Here is a 26,091-nt window from a genome sequence, read left to right on the forward strand (position 1 = left end):
TCTTTCTTTCTTTCTTTCTTTCTTTCTTTCTTTCTCTTTCTTTTTCTTTTTTGTTTATGTATTTAGTGCAGGGTCTACAGGGTGTCACCACATATATTGGAATTGTAGTGATCCTTCCTGTTTTTCAGCCTCCCAAGCACTGGGATTACAGGCATGTGTCACCATGCCTAGTCTCAATAGCTGTCTGAGTGTCCCGGGAGTGGGGCTGACACCATGAACATTTCCTTTCTTTAAGCAAAACCCCTATGTGTAGGTTCAGCTGTGTCCCAGTCCAATACCCACAAGGTATTTCATCCTGTGACCTGGAGTTGGTATCTTACTAGTGCATTGTCCATTTGTTGCTGGCCTAATATCCTCTCTGGCTTCATGCACAGAGCTCTTGTTCTTTTGATTAAGCTGTTTCTTGGTACCTTAATTCCAGTAAAGGAGCTTTCCTCTATTCTCTTCCTGGGATCTTGCTTTAGTTTTTGTCTAATTTTTAGGAACTTGGATTCTGTTTCTATGAATTGAAGTCCTGCTCTGAAGCGCCTTCATTTATTTCCCAGATGGGTCTTCTCCTGGGATCTTGAGGCACCCCACAGGGGCCCTGCCTACCCCAGACCTCCTGCAGTCACAATCCCACCAGATGATCTCAGTCCTAGAGTTCATGGGCCTCAGTCTGGCATTGCAACATTTTTATTTATTGGAAAAGGAAATAAAAAATATCTGCATAGCAGGAAATAAAGGGCGTCTGCATAGCGGGACTCATTGGCCAGGAGTTTTGAAAGGGTTTTCTGGTAAACTCTCTAGGCTTCCTGTATTCTGTAGCCTACAAAAATGTTGAACCAAATTTTCCTCAGTCATCCCAGTTGAAGGAGTGTTCGAGAAATACTGTTATTTTACTCCTGACTTTTTTTAGGACAGAAAATGGGTCAGTTACAGTAAAATTATGGCAATAATTTGGGCCAAAATCTTTACAAAGAATCTCTCCATTGGTCTTTGAGTGAATAGATCTTTAAGAAACAGTTATGCTTTTTAGGCATGAAAAGTTGTGCAGATGGTTACCATAGCATGAGAATAAGGCTTAGAATACTGGCATGTTTCAGTGCTGGCTCTGATATTTATCACCTAATAATCTTGGGATAGTCACTTACCTTCTCATGCATTAGTTTCTCCTTCTATTTAAAAATAAAGCATTTCTGATATAGTTACTCACAGCGCTGTCTACTGAGACAGTGGACACTGAGCATTGAGTAAATGTGAGATCCTACTATCACTGATGATAATAGGAACCAAGTGCTTCCTATAGTGTCCAGTGACAACCCCATGCATTCCACAACCTCTGATGGGCACACACCAGGCTGGAACCGAGTGAAACCCAACCACTGTAGAAGGCCACGGCCACCAGACTCCCACGCTGTCCGCTCCCATCTCACCCACTGAAGTCTGGCACCACCATATCGAGTGGTCACCCTCCTTCTTGATCTTCCCAGGAGCAGATGGTGCCAGAGCATTTCTGTTACTGGAGGCCTATGAGAGATGATTTGCCTCTGCTGGGGGCCTAGCTTGATTATTTCTTCTCCTTTTTGGTGTGGGATAATTTTTTCCTAAAAGAAGAGAAAAGAATAGCCAGTGATCACAATGGCAATGAGGTAGCTGGAGTTGCACTGTGTGCTGGTTTGTTCTCTTTATGAATGGCAATGTCCAGAACACAAACCCATTGGCTTCATCACAGGGCTTCTTGCCTTCTCACTCCCACCTTCTTTGTTAATAGTTTGCTAGCTCTGAGGCCACTTACTGCCTTTCTGATATGCAGAGCACCAACATCACTTGATTTGTTTCCCAGGCGTCACCTTGGGCAAAGGGCACCTGGACAGATCCATGTCCTTGCTGGGAGAACAGGTCTGGAACCAAGCCAGAGAAGGTGGAAGGCCTGGCAAGGAAACCAGGCCTGCCATTTAGAGGTTCCTATATATAACTTTGACCTTCATGTGACTTGTAGGTACCCTTCAGCTGTGGTTTCAATGGTACCCAGGATCTATAACCTCTCTGAAGCCTAACAAACTTCAATTTCACTTTGATGCCTGTACAGACATGAGTTAGCTGGACTGGATTTGGGCAGGCTTGAATCCTTTCTGCTCTTACTGCCAATATCACATCTCTTCTTACTTTCCTGTTATTCATCTTACCCAAAGAGCTGGAGTGTGTGGGAAGTTGGCACAAAAAGATCATCTAGAAAATTCTTCCTCTGGCAACAGTGTACTGCTGGAAGATAGATCAGAGATTCCAACTTCCTAAAAATACCTGCTCTAGCTGGAGGTGAGGAAAAAGCCCCAAAGAAAAATTGTTCCTAAGTGCCCTAGCTGCAGGCCCTTCAGGGGCAGCAAACTCATCGTGGTTCTCTATGCAGAGGAACGTCAGAGTGGGGAACTCTCCCCTCTCCCAGGATGTTTGGACATAGTAGCTTTAAATAGAAGAAGACTTCTGGCTCATGCCTACCCCTGGGCAGGATACAGTTGCACAGTAGACAACGCAACTCTTGATTGGGTGAGTTTGCTAGATGAAGCTAAAGACAAATAAAAAGAAAAACAGAGTCAGAACTCTGACACCATCACTGCAGAACCTGAAGCTGGCAAAAGCCCATATTAGGAGGAAGGGGTTGGGAAGGAGACAGTACAGACAGGATGCTCTGGGCATGTTTCTGAGACCTGCTTGTATTTGTATGCTGTAATATAATATTCTTTCATCCCAGGAGATAGTTCACCTGACTTTAAAAGTTTTGATGCCAAACTCATAAACCCAGCGAAATAAAACAAGGAGAGTAGATCAGGGCTGCTTGGACCCCCATGGACCATGGACAACATTCCATGGTGGTTTCCCTCCTTCAGTCCCAGGAACACACACAGAGGCGCAGCTCCTTCAAACTGGCAGTTTGTGCCACAGGAAGCAGAAGAGCCTCAGGGTCTTCAACTTTTCCTCCATATAAAATCTAATAATTTGGACAGAAAGGAAAGGTTTATTGGAAGAAACTACATGGAAACAAAGCCAAGTTTAGTGCCTTGGAATGGGATTGACTTGTTGAGGCTGAAGACAGAGAAGGGAAAAATACACAATTTTCTCAGTATAGGAGGCGAGGACCACGGCTTGTTGCAGAGGAGAGAGGTTCAGCAGCAGGGGCTCCTGGGAAACAGAAGGTAAGGAATGGAGGCCCTGCTCAGGCCAGCAGGTAGTCTGGGGTGGGGGGGGGAGTAGCCACTGGCACATTAAGGTGGTCTCTTAGTAAAGATCATACATCGTGCCTGAAATGGGCAGACGAGTCAGCAGACATAGGGAGCAGCTGACTCAAGGAAGTATAAGAGAATCGAGAAGACCTGAGTATTCAAATGAGAACAGTGCTCAGTGCTCTGCGAGGAGGCCCAAAGAATCATTTTATTCTGCCTCTCTGCCATTCACAAGTTGCGTGGCCTTTGGCAACTCGCTTTTCATTTTGGGGTCTCCTGGTCATTAAGGGCATTTGCCCAGTTGACCTGAGATCACTGTCCTTTATTAGAGTTGCAAAGTTTTGCAAGAAGTGGGCTTCGAACTCACAATTTGGAATTGGACTTGCTGGTACCTCCCGCTGCTTGGACGGCAACCACTCAATACCTCTGAGCAGGGTAAACCTTAAAACATTGTGGTCACCTGGAAATAAAAGAAGGCAACCTATTAAAAGCCCTTATAACAGTGCCTGATAAAAGAAATCTTTCTATATGAGCAAGAAAGTTTCTGCCTAACAGTTTTCAAAATAGAGTGTTAAAGAGTGTATTATCTAAATCCAGTCCTTTGTATCTGAAATCAGGTAAGAGTGGAAAGCAAAGTTCCACACCTCTTAAATTCATAAGAATACTCCAGGCCTAGGATCTTATCCCGTTAATTTAGGGTATCCCCTGACCCTCTCCCTGCTTAATTCAGGATTACCTTCTTCATTCTTTTGATGCCAGGTGATATTTGAGTACCCATTTCTTTGAAGGGCAGCTCCAAGAAATAAACCTTAGTGTGAGCCTCTCAGCTCACACTAAGGGACATGGTCTCCCTCTTCTGCATGAAAAGTGTGTGCCTGCCCTATCTACCTGCTTTTCTTCTATCTTACTATTCTCTTCTTCAGCCTCCATCCCTGCCTCTATTCTGAGAATATCCTGTAATATTCCGTAAGAATATCCTGCTGTAGATGCTAAAGAGATTGTTGGTCTCTGGTTGCTGCCGTAACGTTTTGCAAAGCAAAGACAAAGAAAATGAAAAATATTCACAGATCATCTGCTTCAGCTGGGGAGGCAGATGAGGTCTTTTCTGTTGACCAGCAACAGTCCGACACTACAGCCAGCCCGAGTTGCCTGCACAGATGTACTGACAGTTGAGGGTTCAGGGGCCCTTGCTGGCACTAAGAATGGGGTAGGAGGCACATATGTGCAGCAAGAGAATGATCAGCCCCGTCATGTGTGGCAGAGGTAGTTCCTGTCTTTAAGATTCCTGTCCTACCTCGGTGTTTTGTTCTGCTGCTGGTCATGTCCCCAGATACACAGATCTGTTTTCTTTGATTTGCAGAACCTTCCACAGACAGAGACATAGTCTTGCTCTCCCCAGAAACTGGCCTGTCCACCCTGCTTCCCTTGTTTAAAATTCCCTTGGTCCAAGTAGTGACCTCAGCTGTGTTTCACCACTGGGAAAGAGACTGGGTCTACAGGCTCTGTGCCAAGGGGGGGGAATATATAGATATAGATATAGATATAGATATAGATATATAGATATATAGATATGTACATATTTACTTCTACTTTAATAGACTCATAATACATAATTATATGATATATAAATTAAATTAATAATAAATATATAAGTCCCTCATAATCACAATCACCAAAGGTAACCTAATCAACTGCCCCTTTTTTCTTGTCTTTTTGAGATAGGGTCTCACTGTGCAGTTCAGACTGGCCTTGAGCTCACTTTGTAGCCCAGGATGGTCTCGAACTCACAACCATCCTCCTGGCTCAGCCTCCTGAGTGCTGGGATTATAGGCATACACCACCATGCCCAGCAACCCTTTTATCTTTATTTCTAAATATTTTCATGTTTCATAACATGTAATGTACGTTATGGCTTGTGTCTAGATGCCTTGCAAAGCCCCATGTGGTCATAGTGTCTTTGGAGGTGGCTGAAACTCGGGTGGGTGATTGATTCATAGTGCAATGCTGGGACTGGGGTGGGTGATCCAGCAGAGCGCAATGCTGGATCATCCACTGAGTGGATTGGCACCACCCTAATCCCTGCAAACTGGTTAAAAGTTGAGGGACAGTGACTTCTCTCCCTCGCTCTATCTCTCTGTGTCTGTCTGTCTGTCTGTCTGTCTGTCTGTCTGTCTGTCTGTCTGTCTGTCTCTCTCCATCCCACCCTCCCTTTCTTTCCCCATCTCTCTCCCTCTCCCACTTCCTTCCCTTGTTGCTTTGGTTGTTCTCTGCTGCCAATAATGGTTACCCCTCTGCCAAGCCCCCTCCCTTGGAGCCAGCTGATTATGAACTGAAACCTCTACAAACTGTGAGCTAAATAAACCTTTACTGCTGTAGGTGTCAGGTATTTTGTTTCAGCAATGAGAAAAGCAAGCAAGACAATGTACAAAGATACTATCACTTTAAAACTAGACCATATATCTAGTTTTTAATTATTTTTCACTTAACTATAAAAAATTGCTTTCAAATTGTAGGTTGAAGAGCTAGTGGGAGCAACTGGTCTCCTAAGCAAGGATGAAGCAGGCCACCTCCCCCAGATGCCTGTCATGCAGCATGTAACAGGCAAGAGCACAGGGACTCAGATCCACTGCTGGCAGTGGCACATGGTGAGGCATCCCCTCAGCAGCACTGCCAACTCCAGGTAAGATCTCCTTCCCTCTGAGCCACTGTTTCTGCAAGGCCCACACTGAGGAGCTATCTGCTGTTTCCACAATTTCTCCTGTGTCCTGTGAAGTCTCATGCTTGGCCCTTCAGGGCCTGGCTGTCTCTTCACAAGTCTGGGTTGCTAGGGCACAGGGCTGTGGCCCTGGTAGCTCTTACCTGAACTCCCAGGGGGGTTCTTGTTTATTGGTTTAGAATGAATTTTTCTATCTTTGCACTTCTTCCCTACATACTTTAAATAAGCATGAATCGCCTTCCAGGAGCAAAACCTATGGGAAGAATGGTTTCTTATTACAGGGAGAAAATAATCAGCAGAGGTGACTGGAACAAAGAGGACAGGGGAGGTCTGGAGGGCCATTCCTCACCATTAGTATGTGGTGTCCAACAGAGAAAAGGAGACCTTCTGACCTGGAAGGGCTTCCTGTCAGAGGTCCTTCTTCTGGGACTTCCTCTTTGCCCAGACCTGTTCTGAAGGACAGGGGTCTGGCCTGGGCTGTAGGTGGGGACTTTCTTCTGGAACCACAGTGACTGAGTGTGAAGAATCTGCTGCACCCAGGTATGAGGCACTTGTTTAAGCACCAGATGATAAAATCTCCATTGTAGACTAGCTGAGGCAGGCAAACTATCTGACTGGCTTCCATTGGTCTCTTGCTAAGAGCCTTGCTACCCTTCACCTTCTATGGACTATCCCTGGAATAGACCCTGACTCCTTCCACCTATATGCTGATGGTTACCTGAGAACTGTTGCTCCCTAGAAGGCCCCCCAACACTTCTTCCCTGGGCCCTAGCCCCTTGAAATCCCCACTTTAGTTGACACAGGCATTGGACCCCTTGATGAGCCCTAGCTAAAGCTAAGTCTATCTTCATGCTGCCTTGGCTCTGGTGGTCTTGCCTGCTGCCACCCTCTTCCCTCCACAAGGGGAAGACTATTTTATCACAGTTGCTTTCTCCCATCACATTCCCTAAATCGTGCCTCTCTCATGAACCTCTCAATATGCCACCAGTAGATTATTTATGGTGGCAAGAGCCTAAGAGACCAGATTTCTAATCCTGCTTTTACCATTTACCAAGTGATCTGAGGCAAGTCCTCTAACTACTCTGATCCTCAATTTCCTCAGCTGTAGAATAGGGATAATAATATTTTTCTCCACTGACTCACAGCATTGTTGAGAATTTCCTTTGGATGAGTATACACAAACACAGTTTGCATAATATATGTGTACAAATCTCTCTATAAAGTATATAGGGAAGCAAGTAAATAAATAACTGCCTGAAAATCAGGGATTCAAACCCTCATGGAATCAGCCTGTCTTTCTAAATGCAGTACATTGGGAGGGAACTTATTGTTGAGTCGAGACAAGAAAAGCATATGCCTTCTAGAAATTTCTGGTTCCCCATAGTCTCAAAATGAGTTTCTATTTAGACCTTGTTAGGAGAACTAAAATTAGGTGCTGGGTAGCAATTGTTATTTGGAATGCTTATCTTGAGCTAAGATTTTTGTATTTCTTTGGAGCCTAGAAACTTTGTGCCCTCAGAAGTGATTATGGGATTTGGCATAACATTAAAGCTCTTCTGGAGTACTCCCTCCATGAGGCTCCTAAGCATAAGCAGTTGTATGACCTTGAGAGAACTTCTCCCCAAGAAAATACGGTCCACCTCACCCTTAGGTGAGAAACATGGGCTTAAGGAAACCTTACAGCCCTGATCCTGGTGAGCAGAGGAAGAGAAGAGGCGAGGAACTCAGCATTCCAGATCTTAGCTTCTGTCTTCCAACCTCTGAATCAGTGTGCAGTGTGAGACCTGGAGTGTGGCGTGCGGCATATAGAATATGAACTACCAGCATCACACTCACCAGGAAGCTGGCAACCATGAAACCAAGGCTGAGGGGAAGACAGAAATCTATTTTCTTGACTTGGAAGTCATCAGATAAAGGGAGCTAGTTACCTTTTCCAGAAGTACATGATGACGGGAAAGACTGACATGATAGCTCCGTGGAACAATTTCCGGTTTAGGTGGCCCTCTGCAATGGAAGCAAGGATGGCATCCTTCTGGACTTCCGTGATGTTCACCTATCCAGAGTGGGAGCTGGTCACTGGCAGAGACTCCCGGCAAGGCAGACAGCCTCCCTTGGGGCCCAGAGTCCCTCAGACCACTCTCTCTGTGGAAGCCAGAACTTTTTGTGGGTTTGCTAGGAAAGGACAACTAGTTGGTCCAGGATTGAGGAGATGCCTTGCAATTAGCTTTCAGGGAACTTATTGGGGGGGGGGATGCTTCTCGGCAAAAGGCTGAAGTTCAGTGGGAGTCTTCCTCACCCTCAGCTTTGGAGGAGCTTCAGCATGTAGGAAGAGCCTTAGGATAATGTTAAGTTTGAACTGCATTAGGATCACATCGTTCTCGTTGTATGTCCGGTTGGCCTGCAGCAATTGAGCTGAGCTCACCAAATCATTAAATCTACCAAAAAACAAACAAAAACCCCAAAAACAATAAGCAAGAAATCAGCATGGAGAACATGAAATCAGTAACTAGATAGGGCGCTTGGCTTAGACCTATGTCTGACCTGGAAATGGTAGGGCCAAAGGTGAGCCAGAGTGTGACTTCATTTGCTCGGTTCAACTCAGGGTTAGAAAATACAGATCGGGCACAGACCATACACCAGATAACATGGTAAGTGCTCCTTCAGGTGCATTTTTTTCACCCCGACTTCCCCCTTTTTGTCCCACTCCTTATGCCTCACCCATTCTGATCCTGCAGCAGGAGCCAGCTTGCTTTTTTTCTGTGTAGCATGAGGCAGGCCTTGAGATGCAGGGAGGTCCTGCTCATGTAGAGTACTTCGGGCAATGGAATGTGTAGGTTTCATTCTAATAGTAATGCAAAGCCATTGGAACATTTTGTGCTGGACAGCAATATACTCTGGTTTTATACTTTACAATGGGCTACTCTGGATTACAAAGTGTGAGCAAAGGCGCAGAAACTCTGTGTGTGTGTGTGTGTGTGTGTGTGTGTGTGTGTGTGTGTGTGTGTTGGATCAGAGCAACATTAGGAGATACTAACCACTCCAACAGGCATCTCTTTGTGCCCTGCTGTTTCCCTATTACACAGCCTGGTATCCGATTAACACCTACTCATGCTTCACTTAGCTTAGGTGACCACTACTCAGTTTAGGTGACCTATCTTCTGAAAGACCATAATCAAGAACTCAGTGCGCTTCCATGTCAGCCTTTACCTAACACTGACCACCCCAAGACACTTCTTAACTTTATGCTTTGTCTACCATTCCACTTAGGTGTGGGGTCTCTGAGAGAACATGTCTTTCTGAAGCTAGAATGCCAAATCCTGAGCTCAGAAGAGACTGAGAAACCAACAGGCATGTTTAGAACAAAGCTAAATCCCTCACTAGGGTGCAGTGAATGATCTTTTAACCAGTTTGGAGTATGATTAACCGGGTGCTCTACATTTCTGGAAATCCCACTAATTGCTGTCCTTGGAAAGCCAAGACTGGTAGGCCAGCTTTAGTACCTGTTCACACTTCTCCCAGCTATTCGAGGCAGATGTTTACCAGGAATTGTTCATGTTTCTTTCTAAATAGTTTTACCTGTTGTAGTTGTTAGTCTTAATTTGCGATTCATGAAAAAATGACAAAATATGAACATCAAAAGGGAAAAAAATGTCATTTTTATGAGAAAAAATTTGAATGTATGAAATGTTCCAGCAAAGGCAAATAGCTGTTTAAAAATATTCCTGTTGAATTAGGTGTGATGCAGAGAATTTAAATTATTGAAAGAAGAAGTATAATCATTCAAAAGGGTTGGGGTAGGATGTAGTTCAGGGATGAAGCGCTCAATTAGCATGCATGAGGCCCTGGGATATAGCCCCAGTGCAATAATCACATGGAACAATTTGAGGAAGTGACCACAGTCATCGGGATTGGCAGCAGAGTCCCACTTGTGGGTGCTGAAATCACTGTGCCACTTACAGGTCAAGCCAAGCTCTCCTAGGAGGGCATAAGGCAGGAAAGCCATGGGTGGAAGGAAAGAGCATCAACTTACTTCTCAATTTCAGAAAGGAAATATAAATCATTAACTGCAAAGTTGATGACCACAACCCTCTGGCCAGGTATACGACGTTTTACAAGGGTTATTTCTTCTTTCTCCTGTTCTGCACCCCGAATACTTGTGTACTGTGCAGTTTGATGCCCTGATATAGTGGGTGATGTGGAGAAATCTGGAGAAGAAAGAAAAGATTACAATCTGGCTTGATCAAGTTACTCATAAGCCTGGAAATCATCTGAACCTGGCAGAACTACAGTGAAGAAAGGAGACTGTACACTCATTCTTTCAGCCTATTGAAAGGGTCATTTCATTTCCTCCAGGGGTGCAGCCCACTTGGACGTCATAGGCTGCAAATGGTCTGCTCATCACACTTACAACAACAACCACCACAATAACAAGTAACCTGCTACTAAAGAATGTTTTCATGGTGCTTGTCTATTCCAAACAAAATCACACAAGGTAAACCTTTAGATTTCTGCAGAGACTATGAAGACTGAACATAGTGATGTGAAATTCTAAACAGACAGTGTGGTTGTTATGGTTTGTATCTAGCTGTGTCCTAAAGCCTTGTGTGCTTGTAGGTGGAAGTTTGGGAGGTGACTGACTATAGGGCTCTGATAATCATCAACAAGTCAGTCCACTGATAAGTTTATATCTCAATGACAAGTTGGGAGGCAGAGTCTGGTGAAAGGAAATGGGTCCCTGTATCCCTTCCTAGCTCCCTGCTTACTCTCTCTTCCTGGATGCCATCAGCTAAGCAGCTTTCCTCTGCCCAGGCCCTTCCATCAATCCAACTGACAAAAACTTCTGCAATTTGTGAGCCAAAATGTCCTCTTTAATTTGTTGGCATAAAAATTATAAATATTTTGTGCTAAATATGGGAGCACCCAACTACATAAGACAAATCTTAATGAACATAAAAAGTCAAATAACCAATAGCACAATTGTAATGGGGGATATTAAGGCATTTTCACAAAGAGAGAGATCAGCTAGACAAAAAAAATTAGCAAAGAAATAACAGAACTGAATCAAACTTTTGAACAAATGGACTTAGTAGACCCTTACAATATATTCCACTCAACAACATCAGAATACACATTCTTTTCAACTGTTAATAGGATGTTATTTAAAATACACCACACACTAGCCCATAGAACATGCTTAAGTAAATGCAAGGGAACTGAAATTGTCCCATGCATATTATCTGACTACAGTACAATAAAATTGGAAATTAATGACAAAAAACTGCAAAAATTCCTTAAACACATGGAAATTAAATATTACCCTCACGAACAACCAATGGGTTACAGATGAAATTAAAGAAGAAATTAAACAATATAATCAATCAAAATTTCAAATACAACGTACCAGAATTTGGGGGATGCAATGAAAGCAGTACTCAGAGGGAAATTTATAGCAGTGAACTCTTACATTAGGAAAACAGAATAAATAACCTAATTTATTTGAAAACAAATAAATGCTGCACTTCAAGCTTCTAGAAAAAGAAGAGCAAGTCAAGCCCCAAAATAAATACAAAGATAATCAGTATCCACTTTGGAAATCTTTACTCTCACAATAGAAAACACAGAAGAAATGAAGACATTCCTAGACACATGTGAATTACCAAAGCTGAATCAAGAAGATAAAAAAATTCTTAATTACTCAATATCAGTTAATAAAATGGAAAATGTAATTAAAAACTTAGCAGCAAAGAAAAGTCCAGGTCCGGATGGATTCACAGATGAATTCTGCAAGAAATTTAGAGAAGATCTAACACCAATACTCCTCAAAATCTTCAAAGAAATAGAAAGGAAGGCAATTCTTCCTAACCCATTTCTAGAGGCCAAGTATTACACTGACACCAAAAACCAGAGAAAGACTCAACCAAAAAAGAGAACAACAACCCAGTCTCCCTACTGAATATAGATGCAAAAATCCACAATAAAATACTAGCAAATGGAAAACATCAAATCAAGGTACACCATGACCGGGTGAGATTTATCCCAGGGAAGCATGGATGGTTCAACATATGCAAATCTATAAATATAATATACCCTGTCAACAGAGCCAAAGACAAAAATCACATGATCATCTCAATAGATGTGGAAAATTTTTCTGACAAAGTCAAGTATTCATGATAAAAACCTTACAGAAAATTTGAATAGATGGTCTTTACCTCAATCTTATAAAAGTCAATCTTATGGCAAACTAACAGCCAACATCATACTAAATGGACAGAAATAATGTTTTCACTCTAAAATCAGATCAAGACTAAGATATCCACTTTCACCACTCATATTCAATATAGTTCTGGAAACATTAGCCAGAACAATTAGACCACAGAGAAAAATACAAAGAATAAGAATTGGAAGACAAGAAATTAAATTATTATTACACACAGATGACATGATATTCTATTCTATGTGGAAGGCCTCCAAAACTCCACCAAAAGACTTCTATAATTAATAAACAAATGCAGTATCATAGCAGGATACAAAGTCAACACTCAAAAATCAACAGCAGTCCTATACACAAACAAAAAATTCACCGAGAGAGAAATTAGGGAAAACAAACACTTCATAATAGCACCCCAATAAATGAAAGACTCAGTAATCAATCTAACAAAGGAAGTAAAAGAGCTATACAGTGGAAATTACAGTACTCTGAAAACAGAGATCAAAGATTTTAGAAAATGGAAAGATAATCATTGCTTGTGAATAGGAGGAACCAACATTGGGAAAATGGCTATGCTTCCTAAGTTATTTTACAGATTAAATGTAATCCCAATCAAAATGCTCTTGCAGTACCTCAATTCCAAAAATTCATTAGGGACCAGAAAAGACCTAGAATAGCAAAAGGCAATCCTGACCAACAAAGGCAAGGCAGGGGGCATCTCAATCCCTGACTTGAAATAATATTACAAAGCTACTGTGATAAATATCAGCATGGTACTGGCAAAAAAAATCAGACTTGAGGGTCAATGGAACAAATGAAAAGATTCAGACACAACTAGAAACACACTCATCCACCTTATCTTTGACAAAGGGGCCAAACACATTCATTGGAAGAAAGATAGCCTCTTTAACAAATGGTGCTGGAAAAACTGGCTTTTCATATATCAAAAAATAAAACTAGACCTATGTCTATCACCATGCACTAAACTACAGTCAAAATGGATTAAAGATCTAAATATTAAAACAAAAATAATAAATCTCCTGGAGGAGAAAGTAGGTAGAAATCTTGAAGATATGTGAGTAGGCAGAGTTCATGAATAACCACTAAACTGCACAAGAAATACTACGCAGTCAACAACTGGGACCTCATCCTATTAAAAATTTTTTGCCCATCAAAAGAAGTCACCAACAGAGTGAAAAAAAACCCCTCACTAATTGAGAATAAATGTTAGCTAACTTTTCCTTGGACAAAGGACTTCTATCTAGAACATACTAAATATTTAAAACATATCAGGCCCCCAAAATTCAAAATCCCAATCAAAACAATAGGCATCTGAGATGAATATACATGTCTCAGATAAAGAAATAGAAATGGAAAATAAGCATATGAAAAAAGTTCAATATCATTGGTTACTTGAGAAATGAAAATTATAACAACATTGAGATTCCATCTCACCCAAGAAAGAATGACTAACATCAAGAATTCAACCAATAAAAAATGTTGGTGGTGCTATGGAGAAAAAGAAATCCTTCTCCACTGTTAGTGGGAGTACAGGCTGGTGCCATCACTATGGAAATCAGTGTGGAGATGCCTCTAAAATTTAGGATTATAAGTGCCATTCAACCCAGTTATTCTCCTCCTAGGCATCTTTACAGAAGGACTGAAAACATCATAACATAGCAATCTATGTGCACTGAAATTTATAGCAGCATAATTTGTCATAGCTATATCTTAAGAACAACTCAGATGTCCATCAACTGAGGAATGGATAAAAAAGATGTGGTATTTTTATACAATGGAGTACTACTCAGTTATGAAGAATGATAGACTTGAGGCTTTTATAGGTAAATGGATGTAACTAGAGACCATACTCATAAGTGAAATAAATCAGAACCACATGTATAAAGATCATATTGTCTTCCTAGTGTGAAAACCTCATAGAGTAAATAAAATCTGAAAGGTACAATAGATATTGTACAAAGGACAGAAATTTCTCAAAAAGAAAGAACAATTGGGATCAAGAAAAGGAGAAAAGAAAGAAGGAAGGGAAAAAACACACATGTATGTACATAGGATTGCTAGGATGATTGTACTACTAATTTCTATTTGTTTATTGAAGGGAGTAGTCAATACTTAAAATTTTAAAAAATATATTAAAGATTATTTATTTGTTCATTTGTTTGGTACAAGGTCTTGATATACTGCTTGGTTTTGTAGTGATCCTCCTGTCTCAGCCTCCCCAGGGCTGGGATTAGAGGCATGCACCGCCACACCCAGGGTTTTGGGGCAGCGTGGCATATGGTACCAGGGATCAAACTTGGGACCTTGTGCTTGCTACGAAGGCACTTAGACTGCTGAGTTATTTCCCCAGCCCCTTATAATTTTTATTTTGATCAATTTTATATGCTTATATCTGGTAACCTGAGCAACTACTTTGAAGACAACAGTCTTCAAGGTCATTGTTCACAGCCCTTGCTGAATTCCTATCATCTTGTTTTAAAAAATTCTATATCACTTCTAATGCCTTATTTTTTATTCTCTTTAAAATAAAATTTTAAAAAATTGAATATAGAAATATGGTTTTTTTGAACCAGAAAAGATCTAGAAATAGTAAAGGCAATCCTGGGCAACAAAGACAAGGCAGGAGGCATTACAATCACAGATTTGAAGTTATACTACAAAGCTACTGTGATAAAATCCACATGACATTGACAAAAAATTTACCTGAGGATCAATGGAATAGATAGAAGATGCAGAACAACTACAAACACACTCGGTCATCTTATCGTCAACAAAGGGGCCAAAGCATGTTTATTGGAAAAAAGATAGCCTTTTTAACAAACCATGCTGAAAAAACTGGTTCTTTACATGCTGAAAACTAAAACTTGACCCAGGTCTATCACCATGCAAAATCAAAATGGATTAAAGACCCAAACATTAAAACAGAGACACTAAGTCTCCTGAAAGAGAAAGTAGTTAGAAATCTTGAAGACATAGGGTAGGGAAACAGTTCATGAACAAAAATCAAACTACACAGGAAATACTTGAAAGAATTAACAACTGGGAACTCCTCTTATTGAGAAGTTTCTGCATGTCAAAAGAAATTACCAACAGAGTGAAAAGACAACCCACAAATTTGGAAAAAATCTTAACTATGAAGCACTCAGAAAAAGGTCTTCTCTCTAGAATTTATAAAGAACTAAAAAACATTAGGGCCCCAAAATTTAAAGACACAATCCAAAAATGGGCCTCTGTGATGAACACACACTTCTCAGAGGAGGAAATACAAGAGGCAAATAAATACATGAAAAAATGCTCCACATCACTGGCCATTCGTGAAATGCAAATTAAACAACATTGAGATACCATCTCACCCCAGAAAGAATAGCTATCATAAAGAAATCAACAAACAGTAAATGTTGGAGAGACTGTGGGGAGAAAGGAACCATTTTCCACTGCTGGTCCTTCTCCACTGCTGGTGGGAATATAAACTGGTACAACTGTTATGGAATTCAGTGTGGAGACTTCTCAAAAAACAAGGACTGGAAATCCCATTCAATCCAGCTATCCTCCTGGGAATTTTCCCAAAAGAACTGAAAACATCATATCATAGTGATATATGTGCACTTATGTTTATAGTAGCACAATTTGTGATAGGCAAATCTTGGAAACAACCAAGATGCCCACCACCTGAGGAATGGATGAAAAACATGTGATGTTTTTATACAATGGAGTATTCACTCAAGTATAAAAAAAATAAACTTGAAGCCTTCATAGGTAGGTGGATGCAACTTGAAGCTATACTTATAAGTGAAATAAGCCAGGCCCACATGTGTAAATATTGTATTGTTTCCCTAGTGTAAAAACTCAAAAGGAGAAATAAAAATTGAAAGATATAACACAGTTAAATGGAAAGAGATAACTTAAGGATTAAACAACAAAGAGAGAGAAAGGAGAAAAGTTAGGAAATATGTTAGGGGCAAAACCATACATTTATATAAACAAAATGGTTCAGGCAACCGTCCTAAGAATTTCCATCAGGTTTTTGAAAATACCAATTAGTGGGTAGAATTTTTAACCTGACTAACTCTATATGCTGATAAGTGTGAACTAAGCAACTACATTGAGGACAGAAATGTGTAATATGAAAACCAAGCTTGAAATACCTGTTAATTTGGTCTTCTCAATGTGTACTGCTTCTAATGTCATATCAACTATTGCTGTACTCTCTTTAAAGTAAATGTTTGTTAAAAAAAAGGTAATAAAAGAAAATGAGAGACAAGAAAAAATGTCATAGGATTGTCCTACTACAGTGTTGTATATGGTTTGATTTCTAAATTTCTGTGTAAAAATGGGTAATTGTTTTTTTAACATTCTATAGGGATTTAAATTTTAGAATATCCATGGTTGTTGCAAAAGAGCAGTTCCATTTTATGTCTAAGGTGTTTGATGTTCAGACAGATAGTGATGTTAAGCTCAACTGCCTCTGTTAGTGGGTAATAATATCATTGAGCTTCTCTTCTGGATATTTAACACCTAAAGTTTGCAGACCAAAAATTAGAGAGATAGATGGACTAAAAGGATAGTCCATATTTTGGCCCTAGCCCTTCATGGTCAGTGAGGACTCAGAACATAGAAGAACCTCTGCTGTGACATCCTGTAACTAAGTGGTGTCCCAAATTTTCTGATCAAGGAGGCCACAGAAGAAAGTGATCAACGATGTATAATGTGCCTCAGAAGAGTCATTTAGAAAGAAAACATTCTCTTAGGCTTTCACAGAGAGCAAATTGGCCAGGCAATGGCTGTGATTCATCCAGATGGCTGCCACTGACAAAAGATCTACAAGGTGCTGTGCATGATTTCAGGGTAAATCCTGAGGGGATTTGACTGACCTTGTTAGATAGCATAAGTTACATTTTTAGTTATATAGGTCTTGCTTTAACTTAGTCTTAACCATCCAGCAGAAAAGTGTAACAACAAGGTATGAAAAGTAAAGCTATATTAATATGCTGAGCTGTAAAAGGCTCAAGTTAACAACTTCTGACAATTGTCAGCTGTGCTGATAACTCACTACTATTATGGACTGTTGGACTATATTGAGTTATTTTGCTGAAGTCAAGTGCCTACAGTCTTTGGACTGGTATCAAATATGAGAGGGTCCTTTAAAGACTTTTCCAAATACAGCTTCTCTAATTGCAACAGAACATCCATCTCTGACAAAGCTAAACAAAAAAAGCAGATATGTTGGGAGCCACTGAAGAGAGGAAATTGATCAAATGTGTATAGATGGGACTGGGCCTCAGTGCCTAAAGCAAACAAGCTACCTCAGTCCTGAGATAAACATCCTGTCTAGTTAAGGTCAGCTATTAGTCACTAGGTAACCTTGTGTCACATGTTATTAACTTTGCAAAAGTATAAATAAAGGACTGTTTTGTTTTAAAAAGAAAACAAAAAATATATATGAGATAGTTATGATAGGTATACAGCTACTTTCTCTTAGTTTATTGAGAAGAAATGTTTGTCCTGTTGTTGTTTAGACAAAATGTCACATCTGCATCTTGTCTTCTGAATAACTACTACGAAGACAACAATATGCAATGTATTCATCATTGTAACTGCCCTACTAACCTGATTTGAAACTGTTTCACTGCTGTTTTATCTTTTTTCTCGTTAAGAAGAATAAAAAATAAAAATTAAAAAAAGAAATACATTTTTGGTCTCAGGTATTTTGCACTAGCAACAAGAGAAGTGTGTAAGACACTGGCTCACTGGCTCTAGTAATGCTTAACCAGGGTTTTTCAGGGACACAGGGTGTGGTGTCACAGGCCTATAATCCCAGTGCCCTGCAGGCTGAAGCAGGAGCAGCACAAATGTAAGCCTACTGCTTAGCGATTTAGGGAGACCTTGACTCAAAATACAAAATTTAAAAAGGTGCTGGGATGTAGCTCAATGTATGGGGCCTGGGTTCAATTCCCAATACCACAAGAAGAAAGCAAACAAATAAAAGTTTATCTGGGAGGTAATTCAGGAATAAATTGAAAAAGTAACACAAAGAGAAAGTCAAATTGATAATATAAAAATAGAATAAAGAAAGAGATGCAATGAAGTAAAACAAAAAAGCATAGAAGTTCTGGAAGATTTGGAGTACATGTCAGAAAAATAAAACATACTTTAGAAAGTTCCAGGCTGGGAATTATTCAAGGAAATCCACCCATAGGGATCCCTGTCTGAGAAGAGAACTGTTTGGGGTTGGGTCTCACCAGCACACCCTGGTTAGTTCCCTGGCTGGCATTAAAAAAGAAAAAAAAAATGTCTAATCCAGATTTAGAGTTAACTAATCTTCCTGGAAATCCTTCATCCGAGAGTTTAGTCCAGGGGACTGATGTAGGTATGGTGCTCCCTTTTCTATAAATGGATTTCTGTCGGGTGCCCTGTTACATACAGGATGGGAAGGTAATGACAAATCCTTAAAATCATGTAAGCACTTCTTTTGTTCCAGACTCTGTGGGTTCCTGGAGCTACCATAGTAAATATGCCACCGGGCAGAGGCCATCTTATGTCCCAATCTTACTTTCTTAGTCTTATTGTAGGTTTACAATGTTGTCGCTTGAGGGATTTTCACTTGTGCACTATATATTCCTGCAATTTTGATTATCTCTTCATTAATGGTATGTATTGACAAGTATTAATAAAATACTAAATATATTTAAAGGATCAAATTAAACAATATAATAAAAATGATTTTGTAAAGTGTGGGACCTCACAATGCCTTAGATGCATCACTCAACACTCTTGTTGGCTTCCTGAGCAGAAACCATTGTCTGGACTGGCTTGGACTGGCTTGATCCCCAGGACAGGGGATCTTGCTGGACTCCAGCTCACATGTGAGGACCTTGGCTGACTCATGTGGCTACAGTATCAGTAGGGAGAGGTGACTTACTCTCTTTGTTGTGCATCTCCAGGTGAAGATACTCTACAAATTCTTGGCACTTCCTGGGATTTGATATAAATCTTCGGTAGCTGCAAAAGCTCTTGATAAAGCTGACCATTTTCATCCAACCTTTTTTCTGAGGAAAGAAAAAGAGGTATGATATATATGTTATTATAGCTGCTACTTACTAGGCGTTTACTATGTGCCAAGAACTTGGAATTTATTGCATTTAATCCTCACAACACTCCTATGAAGGACCAAAGTATTAAGGTCAGGAAACTCAGGTCAGGGGCTTGTGCAACCCTTCCCAGATGAAGTGACTGGTAGATGTAACATTTTGGCTTCCATCCCTGTGCTTTTCACTCACTTGTCTGTAATCACAGGCAGCATAGGTAGGGACTTCTTTAAATTCCCAAGTGACAATTTCTTTGAACCTCAAATATTCCTTTGTAAAAGAGGGCTTTAAAAATCCCACCTCCAGGCCAGGCGTGGTACATGCCTGTGATCCCAGCACTTGGGAGGATGAGACAACAGGAGCCTCATGAGTTTGAGGCAACAGTCTATTTAAGGTCACCCTGAGCTACATAGTAAGAGCCTGTCTGGAAAACAAAAAACAACCAAACTGAAAACCATCCCCCAGGAGTAATGATTTTAGTAACTATGGTAATAGAGATAATCTTTTGAACAGCTGACAATGCCTGCGCAGTGGCTTTGCTGTCACCCATGTCTTGTGTTCCCTCTCTTCCTCACTGACCTGGAATTCCTGCAGGTTTACTGTCGTCTTTGAAGGTTTCTTCTGTGAAGGCTGTACTTCACTTTCTGCCTCTGAAGGATGAGGTGGGAACAGGTCTTGATATTCTTTAAACCTGCCAGAAGGGGGACCAAAAATATTAAAAAAAAAAAAAGGCAAAAATTTGGCACACAGAAGATAAATCTAGCTCAGATTTTGGAGGACATTGCAGTGGGAATCGGAGGATGGTGGAATATTTAGAAATACTCTTTCAACCCTTTGTTAATGATCTTTTCTGTTCACTACTGGATGATACCTCATTAGAACCTTGGAGCAAGCAAGTAGAAAGAGAGAGAGAGAGAGAGAGAGAGAGAGAGAGAGAGAGAGAGAGAGAGTGTGTGTGTGTGTACGCGCATGAACGCACATGGATGTGACACACATGCAGGCAGGAAGGTTCAATATGAGTTTGATCTTTTCCTTTGTATGGGTCTCTGACAATGAGAATGAATTATGAGACTTTGATTCATGTGGCCTTTGAAAGCCAGTGAGAAAACGCCCACCTTCACAGGGCACACTCACCATCTTTCTTCCAGAGATTTCGTGACGCAGCTCTGGAGCATCAGCAGCGTGGTGGTGCTGATGTGCTGCATCTGAGCCACTTCTTTGACAAGGGGGACATTGCACTGCAGCATTTCTTCTAAAAATATGCAAGAGAGTGAAAAGGCCCTCCTTCCCGCCACCATTCCCGAGGGCGCTGGTGTATTTCTTAGTCTCAGAGTCTCGCAGCTCCCTACTCAGAATCTGTCTTGACTGAGATGTCCACACTTTGTTTGGAAATCTTCAGAGCACATTTGGAATGTTATGTGTAAGAGCATTTATAGATAAGATACTGTCCTACTTTAACTCCATTCAAATTTGGAAGGTGAGCTCTTAAGGAAAATAAACTTGTAAAAGACTCATTTCTATAGCTGGTGTGACGATTTTGGTTTAAGGAAAGAATGTAGGAGTAAAAAGACTAAAGTTAAAATACTGGAGCAGATGAGGAATCAAAGACTATCGGTAGTCATAAGGGCAGCCCCAAAGGTAAAATCTGGGGGGTTTTCTTTTTCTTCTAGCTCATTCAAGATGATTTACAGAACTCAATGTCATGCAACTAAACCAATAAATATTTCTTGAAAATGACATGCTAATTTTACCTTTCTTAGTTTAGTATTTATGCCCTTATCTTGGTTAACTACAAGCAAAACCACACAAAGAGCCTGGGTATGGTGGCACATGCCTGTAATCCCGGTGCTGGGGAGGCTGAAAACAGGAGGATCACTATGAGTCTGAGCTGCATAGTGAGACCCTGTATCAAATATACAAATGAAAGAAGAAAACCATATAAATACTCCATCTGTTCAACTGTGACAAATAAGGAAGATCTAACTTCATTGCTTTGTTATAGTCTTATTACCTCCAGTATGGGATTATTTTCACTCCTCATTTGAATTACAAGTCAATATTTTATTTGTAACCTCCCCTTTTAGCCAACCTAGAGTTACATGGGCCAGAAAATAAGACAAAATTAAAGAAGTAGGGGCTGGGGAGATAGCTCAGTTGAATAAGTGCTTGCCTGGCAAGCGCAAGGACCTGAGTTCAGTCCCCGGCTCTGAAAAAAAAAAAAAAAAAAAAAAATTAACGAAGTATTTTCAGGCTGACAGTTTTCTTTCCCGGTACCTGTCTCTTCACAATCCACAGGGAGTGGGCACTCCAGATTTGCAAACACCTAGTCATTCCCTTTGTACTGACTTTTGATTTAATGATGCAAAATCTCAGATTTGAATTCAAATTCTGCTAATTAGAAAAGCTAATTAACTTCAGTGTGATTCACCAATCATGCCTACGTTTCTGGATAGAATCCTGAAAATTGTCTTTTCAGGATTAAATAAAATTAAATGAGAGGCTATAAGTGAAAATGTCTTGCATTTGACTGCTCTTAATTTAGTAGTAAGACTTTAAATTTATTACTGCTTTCTGTTTTCAGTATCCCTCTTAATGTTGGTATCAATACTGTCCCCATGTGGCCAACATTGTCTTTTCTCTGTGGGGGCTCCCTGGAGGAAGACTATTTTACAGATACCTTCCTAGACACTAAAGGGAGAAGGAATCAGGGCCAGGAGGAAAGGAGGTATACCAGGAGGTTGTTTGCCATGGAAGTAAGTCTTGATTATATTTTCCAAGGAAGACTTGTATATCTTTTCATTGGTCTCCATGCTGATCTTCTGGACTGCTGTCAGGAACAGCAAAGGGGTCTCGGCTTTCTGATGTTTGAGGAACTCCCTGAAAAACTGCAGATGCTGGGTACTTAGGAGGACTTCTGCCAAGTTTCTGTAAAATAGGATAGTATCATTGGTGGAGAAAAGGGGATCATACCTTTGATTCTTTTCTGATTCACAGATGGGGAAGGGCACCTCTTATCCTGGAGAGCCCATGGTCATGCGCGAAGAGCAGGGCGGATGAATCCCTGACACCTGTCTATCCCCTTGGCATTCAATAACTCTATCCTTCCAAAACTTTGTTTGAATAATTAAAAAAAAAAAAGGAAAATAAAAGGAAGTATCTGACAGGGGGATAATTTTTTTTCAAAGAAACACTCCTTTTACAGTATATATTTAAAGCAACTCCCATTCAATACAACCATTTCTATGAGGCACAGCATGACTGACCAGAAATTACTGATCATATTTATAGATGTCCTTTGATGATTTCTTATTTGAAAAATGGTGACTTTGTTGTTTACTCACAATGCTTTTTCCTTTGGCATGATAGTTTTTCCTGGTGAACCTGTGCTTCTATAGTTTCAGGTTTTCTTGACAGTGTAAAACTATGTTCCCATATGCTCCACTCTAGATTTTAAGAGCCTAAGGAACCTCACCTATATATCATCATCATCATCATCATCATCATTTCAGCTTCTCTACACATACCCTTGTGTTGACCAACTTGTTCTCCTTCCTTTATGTACCTATTAACATTATGTGTGATATTTTCTAGGTTATTGATAATACACACAGTATCATGGCTTTTTATTTTTTATTAGTATACACTTGCAGTAGGTGATTCCATTCCTGTGGAAGGTTGTTCCATGTGCATGACACATCTGAATTGTTTATAGTATCAGGTTTTTATAGATGCACTTTATGAAGATTACATATTTTGTTTCTATTCTAGTTTTACGGATAGTTTTTAATCATGAGTAGGTGCTGGGGATTGTGAAAAGGTTTTTTCTGTGTCAATCAAGATAATGTAAGTTAACCCTGCTATTTTATTGATATGGCCCATTATTTGAACTGAGGTTTGCATGTTAAGCCAACCTAGAATTTCATACATAAATTTTGTTAGGTTACACTTTTTCTTTTTTTTTTTTAATATATCACTGATTATCCAATAATTTGTTGAGAAGCTTTACACTTAGATTCAAGAGTAGGTGTTTGTTTATGGCTTTCTTATGTTTTGTTTGTCTAGTTGGGTGACCGGGATAATACTGATTTCAGAGACTAAGTTGACAAGTGTTCCTTCTTACTATATTTAAGAATTATATGCCTCTTGGAACATTGGTATTATTTAAATATTTTATGAAATTCTCTAATGAAATCTTTTGTGTCTAAGGCTTGCCATGTGAGACAATTTTGAAAAACCAAAAGTATCATCTGATTTGATCCAACTTGAAAATAAGGAGTCCCAATTTCACGTCAAGACATATTCTGATATTTCAGCTTTTTGTTATGTATTTATTCACATTTGTCTACTCCTTGAGTCAGATTCATTAATTTATTTATTGCATTAAAGTTGTCTAATTCATTCCCTGAATTTCCTTACGACCTTATTAATTTTAGGAGTCTTTTCATTTGATTTTGATGATCTTTCATTTTTCTCTTGGTCATCTTCTTTTCCCCTTTTGTCAATGTAACTAACAGCCTGGGCTTTTTGTTGAGATTGAAAAAAAGAAAAAGCCCTGAAACTTCTTTGCCTCAATTTTCTCTATTTTTTCTTTCTTTCATTGATTTATAGTACAACATTTATTAATAATGTCAATTGAATTTAATTTGAAAGTGTTAGTTCACCATCTTTGACCTCCTGTGTTTCTGGTGTAGACTTCCATCTTTCTGCAGTTCCTCTAAATGTGCTCAGTGCTTTCTTCTCCCCAGTACACAATGTTTCTTTCTTTACTTTTTATTTCAACTTTTTGATTATGATTTATCTAGGTGTAGGTCTCTTGGAGTTATCTTCTTAGAGTTTATTAAGCAATTTATATGCTTTAATTAACAGTTTTAATCAAGTTTGAAAACTTTTAGCCATTATATATGCAAATCCTTTCCTGTCCCTTTTCCCCTTTCCTGTTCTGCTGATACTTCCATTACTTAAGTATCAGTATTTTTGATTATGTCCCTTGGGGCGCTCAGGTTCTGTTTCTTTTTTTTTTTTCTTCTGCTTTTTTCCCTCAGACTAAACAAAATTTATTGAGCAGTGTTCAAGTTCATTGGTTCTTCTGTCAACTTGAATCTGCTGTTGATCTTATCTAGTGATTTTTTTCCATTCAAGTCATTTTCTTCTTCAGATTTTATTTATTAATGTGGCCTATTATTTTAACTGGGCATTGAGTGTTAAGCCACTCTTATATTCCTCAGATAAATTTCCTTTAGTTAGATCTTTCCTACACTTGAGCTTAACCAAAAAGCAGAGCAGTGGTAGTTATAATTCTCTCATTTCTATACTACAAACATAGAAAAACACAAGTAGGTGAAGACACATGAACAAAAGTGCTTATTGTGGTACCCTGATAGCAGTGAAAAGACAATGTAATAAAAAGGATATAACTAAATAAATCACACTATGGAAAGAAGTAGATCTATAGGAACTGATGTCAAAGGTGGTCGAAGATTGTTTAAATTAAAAAATTATCGTATAATATATGTTGCTTGATCTCTATGCAGAAGGCCTGGGTAGGCTTGTGAGATCACTGGTCACCCCTTCTTCCATCAAGAGGGCGTTGAAGGCTCAAGAGATTGCCAGTGGCACAGCAGAGTCCTGGCCGGGGCACACAAGATGGACATGTGCACGTAGCAGCCCAGAAAATTCTGAAGCAACAGTAACAATGTGAGCCAACAATTGGTGAGTGAAGAACCGTAATGCTTATGCACAAAGACATGTAGAATAGAAGCAGATGGGTAGGACCTTTATTTTTCCCCCTAAAGGGTTGGGGAGAACTCCAGCCATAGAGGACTATTTCCATCCTGCAAGTCCAAAGGCCAAGATCAGACTCACACCCAGCACAAATTCACCTGCAAATTTGGCTAGAGTACACATTTCTGGGATCTACCACAGAGCCATAGACACTAGAGGAATTTTACTACTTACACTCTTCTCTGTCTGATTGGTATTCTTCTTTGTATGAGGTTGGGTTGGTAGTTTTAAATTTTTTTGTTTTTGTTTTTCCTTGTTCTATTTTGTACTGTTTTGCTTTTCTTTCTATATGTTTGTTCAATTTTTTTCTGTGTGGTTTATTTTTGTTTCTTGTTCTTCTCTTCTCTCTACTGCATGACTTAGGTCTCTAATCTTTCTTTAGGTTTACTTCTCTTACCTCTTTTTCCCTCTTGTCAACTACCTCACTTGATTTTATGATACTTTTGTGTGAGTAAAGATTGTCTCTTCTCCTTAAGATTCACATTAATACCTCTAGGTTTTCTCTTCCAATACTTTTCTCTTGTATCTTACAATTACCCAAAACTTGGATCACCATCTTTTGCCTTCCAGCCTTGCTCCTAATGTATTTAACCTCATTTATCTCTCCATCCTACTCCCATCTCTCTTAACTTGCCCCCCCCCATACAACAGGGTAAAATTACTCTAATAAGTGGAAAATCACTGCATACAAGTTCCTTACTCATATTGGATTATATTGTGTAACATGGAGATTAAACAACTTCCTTCTAAACAACCAATGAGTCACAGAGGAAATCAAAGATGGATGCATTTCTTTCTCTTTTTTTCTTCTTCCAATCTTTAATTAAATGATAATGCTGATACAACATACCAAAACTTATGAGACACAATGAAAACAGTCCTCTGTGGGAAATTTACAGTGATGAACTATCACATCAGGAAAACAGAACAAGATCAAATAAACAACCCGATGTTAAGCCACAAACTTCTAGAAAAAGAAGAACAAATCAAACTCAGAGCACCTACAAGGCACGACATTTAAAGATAAGAGCAGCAATTAGTGCAATTGTGATGGGAGAAAGGAGAAAGAAAGAAAAGGAA

General features: G+C 39.7%; 1 protein-coding gene across 1 annotated transcript in view; it reads right to left on the reverse strand.

The window, feature by feature from the left end:
• Nucleotides 1-1,549: 1,549 nt before the first annotated feature.
• Rgsl1 (regulator of G protein signaling like 1) overlaps nucleotides 1,550-26,091 on the reverse strand; it is a 79,807-nt gene continuing 55,265 nt past the window's right edge. Inside the window, exons 11-21 of the mRNA XM_004643456.2 lie at nucleotides 21,962-22,155; nucleotides 20,365-20,482; nucleotides 19,810-19,921; nucleotides 19,065-19,191; nucleotides 9,947-10,121; nucleotides 8,213-8,351; nucleotides 7,845-7,969; nucleotides 6,060-6,169; nucleotides 3,568-3,660; nucleotides 2,479-2,545; nucleotides 1,550-1,586 (exon numbers count right to left, since the gene is read on the reverse strand). Of these exons, the coding sequence (XP_004643513.1) occupies nucleotides 1,550-1,586; nucleotides 2,479-2,545; nucleotides 3,568-3,660; nucleotides 6,060-6,169; nucleotides 7,845-7,969; nucleotides 8,213-8,351; nucleotides 9,947-10,121; nucleotides 19,065-19,191; nucleotides 19,810-19,921; nucleotides 20,365-20,482; nucleotides 21,962-22,155 (1,297 nt within the window). The remainder of the gene's footprint in view (nucleotides 1,587-2,478; nucleotides 2,546-3,567; nucleotides 3,661-6,059; nucleotides 6,170-7,844; nucleotides 7,970-8,212; nucleotides 8,352-9,946; nucleotides 10,122-19,064; nucleotides 19,192-19,809; nucleotides 19,922-20,364; nucleotides 20,483-21,961; nucleotides 22,156-26,091) is intronic.

Source organism: Octodon degus, unplaced genomic scaffold (genome assembly GCF_000260255.1).
Source record: "Octodon degus isolate 3935 unplaced genomic scaffold, OctDeg1.0 scaffold00176, whole genome shotgun sequence".
Taxonomy (NCBI): Eukaryota; Metazoa; Chordata; class Mammalia; order Rodentia; family Octodontidae; genus Octodon; species Octodon degus.